Below are 6,625 nucleotides of genomic sequence, written 5' to 3'. Positions count from 1 at the left end.
AATTAATGGGACAATCCTCCATTAAAAGGGAGTCGGCTCCAGCATTAAAATCTCTACACGATGTAAGCAAGGAATGCATACATGGTCTCAAGGCTCAAGGAGTTCCAGTTGAACATTGGGATATTATCCTGGTACATCTATTGCTGCGCAAGCTGGATGCAGAAACTCTAACAGCTTTCGAACAAGGGCTATCAGACAACAAACGTTTAATAACCATTGATGAATTGCTAAAATTTTTGGAACATAGATTTCAATCACTTGAGGCTAGGGGAAAAGGAGATTCATCATTCACTCGAACATGTGCTTCAGCTACAAAATTTGGTTTAAGTAAAACCTGTCCAATTTGCAATAAAGACGGTCACATGGTCTATGCTTGCAAAAAATTCGAGACGGCTAATCTATCACAACGTTGGAATTGGGTTAAAGAGTTCAATTTGTGTGTGAACTGCCTCAGGATTGGACATCGAGCTGATGAGTGTAATTCAAGGCACTGCACTAAGTGTTCTAAAAAACATAACACTTTGATGCATAATCCAAAGGGGAATCAATACACAAAAGGTACTGTTCTTCAAGGAAATAACTCGACGCCTCAACAAACAGGTCAAGCTTCAGTTTCAAACCAATCATCAAATAAAATAACTCTTTTAACAAACAATACCAGACAGGAATCTAATTATGTCTTATTAGGGACGGCCAGAATAAGATTGCTGGCATCAAATGGAAGACAAATTGAATGCAGAGCAGTATTGGACTCTGGCTCTCAAATCAATCTCATAACAAACCGCCTGTCACAAAAATTGGGCTGCAAGCCTAGGCCAACGCTTATGAGTATGGAAGGCGTAGGAGCAAATGAATCAAAAATACGTCATCAAACAATAATTCGAGTACAATCAACGTTGAACGAATTTGTAGCAGAGATGGATGCACATATCATACCAAAAATCGTTTCAGATCAGCCAATGCAGTATTTGAATATCGAATCCTGGGATATTCCAAAGGAATTAACTCTCGCTGATCCAGATTTTAACAAACTTGGCCGAATAGATTGCCTGTTAGGAGCAGAGATCTTTTTCAAGTTACTTATTGAAGGTCAAATAAAACTAGCAGGTAGTCTTCCAACACTTCAGAATTCTATTTTTGGATGGGTTGTAGCTGGCAATGTTGAAACTTTAAATTCAAGCACGGCAACTTGTGGCATATGCACTACTAAGGAACTAGAAGAATCTATATTGAAATTCTGGGAATCAGAAGAAATTCCAGATTCAACTTCGGAACTCACAGAAGACGAATTGCGTTGTGAGTCACATTTTTTGCAACACACTTTTCGAGGAAGTGATGGCAGATTTGTTGTAAAACTCCCACTAAAGAATCATCCATCAGTGTTACCAGATACAAAAGGAATCGCTTACGAGAGGTTCAAGACAATCGAGCGCCGTTTCATTCAAAATCCTGATCTAAAGAATCAATATGTTTCATTTATGAGGGAATATGAAGCATTGGGACACATGACAAAATTCAGCGGTAGCGAAATAATATCTCCCCAATATTTCATCCCTCACCACTGTGTGCTACGTCCAGACAGCTCAACATCAAAACTGCGAGTTGTATTTGACGCATCAGTACACAAATTATCAGGGCCATCACTAAATGACATAATGTTTAATGGTCCAAAAGTTCAAGACGAACTGTTTTCGATTTTGCTCAGATTTAGAATGCACAAATATGTTTTAAAAACTGATGTGGAAAAAATGTACCGTCAAATATGGGTTAACAAAGATGATCGAAATCTGCAACTCATAATGTGGCGAGAAAATCCCACAGAACCACTTAATTATTATCAGTTGAACACAGTTACTTATGGCACAAGAGCAGCACCATATTTAGCAACACGCTGTCTAACAAAATTGGCGGATGAATATCAAGGAAATTATTTATATGGCGCCACATCTTTAAAAAAGGATTTTTATGTTGACGACGGTCTAATAGGAGCTGATACCATCAACGAAGCGTTACTAATTCAACAACAATTAATAACAATTCTAGACAAGGCTGGAATGAAACTAAAAAAATGGTGTGCAAACAACCCAAAACTTTTACATGGAATCGCTACAGAAGATCAAGAAGTAAATCTCAATTTTGATTCCAAGGAAACCCAATTCACAAAGACGCTGGGTCTTTTATGGTTACCAAAGTCAGATTCATTTCGTATCAAGGTTAACAGTCGAGACCATAGTCACACAACAAAACGATCTATGAGCTCCGATTTGGCACACATATATGACCCTTTGGGTCTTATTGGTCCAATCTTGGTCACCGGTAAAATCTTGTTGCAAGGAGCATGGCAGCTAAAACTCGATTGGGATGATGATCTTCCGTCAGAAATACGTAAACAATGGACATCGTATAGAGAAGATCTGGCCTTGTTGGACAATGCAACAGTTGTGAGGCACGTATTCAGCAGTCAAGGCTACAGCCATGTTGAGCTGCACGCTTTTTGTGACGCCTCAGAAAAGGCTTATGGTGCAGCAGTATACATTAGAACAGTACAAAAGGATAAAACGATAAAACTTAATCTACTATGCTCCAGATCTCGTGTAGCACCCATAAAATCTCAAACAATTCCACGACTAGAATTGTGTGCAGCGTTGCTAGCAGCAGAACTCATGGCAAGAGTTAAACTTGATTTAGGCTATCAAGACAAAGCAACTTACTTTTGGACAGATTCACAAATTGTGCTTTCCTGGATAAACAATCATCCAGGCAAATTACCCGTTTACGTCGCCCACCGAATTGTAAAAATCCTTCGGTTAACAATTCCAGAACAATGGCGTCACGTCCCGTCAAAACAAAATCCGGCAGATATTCTGTCAAGAGGGCTTAAACCGCGGGAATTTTCATCTTGCTACATGTGGTTATATGGTCCACTATTTTTATATCAGCCAAAGCCGCTGTGGCCAGCTCCCTTCAAAAGGGAATTAATTGTTGAAGATAACACGGTGGTGCTTGCTTTATCAACACAACAACCTACTAATGAGCATGCATGGGTCTACTCGATTCATTCAAGAAATTTATTTACACATGTCCAAAAGGTTGTTGGATATGTACTTCGTTTCACAAAAAACGCACGGAAACCAAAAGAATCAAGACCAGAGACCATGCAGCTTTCACCGATGGAGCTCGACGTAGCACTTAAGATAATAATACGTCAAATCCAGGCCTCCGATTTTTCTGATCTAAGGAAAATGCTAGTTAAGGACGAATTTGTGCCAAAAACTCATAACCTCAGTTCACTAACTCCGTTCGTAGATGAAGAAGGGGTAATACGTGTTGGCGGACGGCTAAGCTCTTCAAAACTACAATTTGATGCCATTCATCAAATGATTTTACCCAGCAACGATCCACTAGTAAAGTTGCTGGTAGAAAAAATACATAAGGACAATTATCATTGTGGCGCCCAAGCATTGCTGGCACAAGTGAGGCAGCGTTTTTGGCCCCTCAAAGGAAAAAGCTTGATGAGAGCTGTAATACAACAATGCTTAAGATGCAGAAGAGCAAGGCCAATTGTGTACAATCAAATCATGGGAAATTTGCCTGGTCACCGTGTGCAACCAGCTCGACCATTTCTCAGCACTGGAGTTGATTATTGTGGCCCAATATGGGTTCATTACAAAACAAGAGGCAAGCGTCCACAAAAGGCGTATATCGCTGTCTTTTGCTGTTTTGCAACCAAGGCCGTACACTTAGAACTTGTGACTGATCTGACCACAGATGCATTCATTGGAGCATTAAAACGCTTCATAGCAAGACGAGGACGCTGTAAAACGTTATACTGCGACAATGCGACCAATTTCGTTGGAGCGAAAAACAAGTTGCAGGAACTTACTGACGTCATCTACGCTGATCGAGCGAAGGAATCAATTGCAGGAATGTGCAGTACGAAAGGCATAGAATTTCACTTCATTCCACCAAGGTCACCACACTTCGGCGGGCTATGGGAGGCAGCAGTAAAATCTGCCAAATATTTGCTGGTCAAAAATGTTTCAACAGCATCACTTACATATGAAGAGCTTGAAACTGTCGTTATTGAAGTTGAAGCAGTGTTGAACTCGCGACCCCTTATTCCTAGCTCATCAGATGCTCATCAGATTTGCCTGGACACCGTGTGCAACCAGCTCGACCATTTCTCAGCACTGGAGTTGATTATTGTGGCCCAATATGGGTTCATTACAAAACAAGAGGCAAGCGTCCACAAAAGGCGTATATCGCTGTCTTTTGCTGTTTTGCAACCAAGGCCGTACACTTAGAACTTGTGACTGATCTGACCACAGATGCATTCATTGGAGCATTAAAACGCTTCATAGCAAGACGAGGACGCTGTAAAACGTTATAATGCGACAATGCGACCAATTTCGTTGGAGCGAAAAACAAGTTGCAGGAACTTACTGACGTCATCTACGCTGATCGAGCGAAGGAATCAATTGCAGGAATGTGCAGTACGAAAGGCATAGAATTTCACTTCATTCCACCAAGGTCACCACACTTCGGCGGGTTATGGGAGGCAGCAGTAAAATCTGCCAAATATTTGCTGGTCAAAAATGTTTCAACAGCATCACTTACATATGAAGAGCTTGAAACTGTCGTTATTGAAGTTGAAGCAGTGTTGAACTCGCGACCCCTTATTCCTAGCTCATCAGATGCAAACGATTTGAACGCAATAACTCCAGGTCATTTTTTAATAGGTGAAGAAATCACTTCAAGCGTTGATGTGCATGCACGTGACTCTAAAGAAAAATTACTTAAACGCTGGCAACTGGTATCAGAGCTAAAACACAGTTTTTGGCAGCGCTGGACTAAGGAGTATCTAAGCGAATTGCAACAGCGCCACAAGTGGAAGGGTCCCATCACCAACATACAGACCAATACGATGGTAATCCTTAAAGAAGACAATGTCCCAGTTCTGCAATGGCCTTTAGGACGCATCATCAAAGTTTACAAAGGCGAAGATGGTTTAGTGAGAGTTTGTGACATTCAAACAAAAAAGGGAGTATTTAAAAGACCGGTGCATAGATTAGCTCCATTATTTCCTGAAGACGATAAATTAGAAGATCCAACCTTTGGAAAAATGACTGAAAGAAAAATCGAATCAGAACAGACTCAAGAAACTCCAACGTCACCTCCCGTGTCGCTTATCGTAAAAATTCCATTAAATCGCATCAGAAAGCCTGAATCATTAGTCAATGGGTTAACTCCGACAAAACGATCATGTCTGAATTCCGGGTTGCTGCTCACCATTATTACTTTACTCATTTTGCCACTTGCACTATGTAGTCCCGTCAATATAACAACCTTCAACAACAAACCTGGCATTTATTTTGAGCAGCTTAAACCAGTCAAAATCATGTCTGCTGATTGGAAAATGATTGTATATTTTGACCTTTCCCCATACCAACACCAAATGAGCATTTTAGCTGATGGAACAAAAGGGTTGAACAATTTATGCGACAAGGCATTGGATAACACTGCTTGCAAGGTATTACTCAACTATTTTGACCGTATAACGGAGGAACTGCAAATGGAACTTAATCTTCTTTCTGTTAGAAAAAGAATAACAAGAGGAGCTATAGACATTGTCGGAAATTTTGCAAATTCATTGTTTGGTGTCCTCGACTCAAACTACGCGGCACAAATGTCAAGCACAATAAATGGTCTTAAAAGGAACGACAATCACCTGGAACAACTCGTTAAAAACCAAACGTCACTTGTTGATTCAACTATCAATATCTTTAAGAAGAACCAATTAAACATGCATGACAAATTTGAAGAAATTGAAAAGCGCATCAATAACTTGTTGTATACAGATGAGTCAATAAACGACATACACGTAACACAAAACATGCTTATGTTGTCAATGCAAATGCTCATGATGGTATCCAACCTGCAAAGAGTTCACTCATCAATTATGGACGTACTAATCGACAGTCATCACGATAAAATAAATTCTCTTCTGCTGACTCCACAACAGCTTAGTGAGCAAATAATGATGATTAGGGCACATCTTCCATCACACCTACAGTTACCTATCCACCACAATAACTTACTCGAAGTATATAGGCTCATGAAGATCAACGGAATCCTGGCAAAGGGCCATGTCATTTTTTGCATCGACTTACCTCTCACGGATCCAAGAGAATTTCAACTGTTATATCTTGTTCCAATTGTGGCAGCTATAAATAACACACTTTTATCAGTGAAACTTTCAACAGAATTTCTAGCCATCAGTCCGCATCATGATGAATTTCGACCAATGACACAGCATCAAGTGGACGCATGCATATCGATAAGTGACGAAGAGTTATTATGTCCAAACATACAAGCAACATTTCATGAATCGTCAAACGTCAATAATTGTGAAATTGACTTATTTAACAATCAAGCTAAACCAAGATGCGATATGTATCAGCTCAAGGACACAACTGTATGGCATCAACTAAATCATCCGAATCAATGGATTTACGCAACCATAAATAACATCAAAATGAATGCAGTATGCAACAAGAAAGCATTTCAATTAACTTTAGTGGGCAGTGGTTTGATTAAATTAGAACCTGAATGCATCATCAAAAAT

General features: G+C 39.9%; 1 protein-coding gene across 1 annotated transcript; it reads left to right on the top strand.

The window, feature by feature from the left end:
- The first annotated feature begins 362 nt into the window (after positions 1–362).
- On the top strand, positions 363–4,304 carry LOC119664758. The gene has a single exon (XM_038074183.1). The coding sequence runs from the start codon at positions 363–365 to the stop codon at positions 4,302–4,304; it is 3,942 nt and encodes a 1,313-aa protein (XP_037930111.1).
- The last annotated feature ends 2,321 nt before the right edge of the window (positions 4,305–6,625 follow it).

This window comes from Teleopsis dalmanni, unplaced genomic scaffold (genome assembly GCF_002237135.1).
Source record: "Teleopsis dalmanni isolate 2A unplaced genomic scaffold, ASM223713v2 unscaffolded_contig_2617, whole genome shotgun sequence".
NCBI lineage: Eukaryota > Metazoa > Arthropoda > Insecta > Diptera > Diopsidae > Teleopsis > Teleopsis dalmanni.
The sequence above is the reverse complement of the archived record's forward strand: the minus strand, read 5'-3'. Positions and strand labels throughout refer to the sequence as shown.

Excerpts from the sequence above, each read along its gene's own strand:
- LOC119664758 (XM_038074183.1), top strand. The coding sequence starts at position 363 with ATGGTCTATGCTTGCAAAAAATTCGAGACGGCTAATCTATCACAACGT.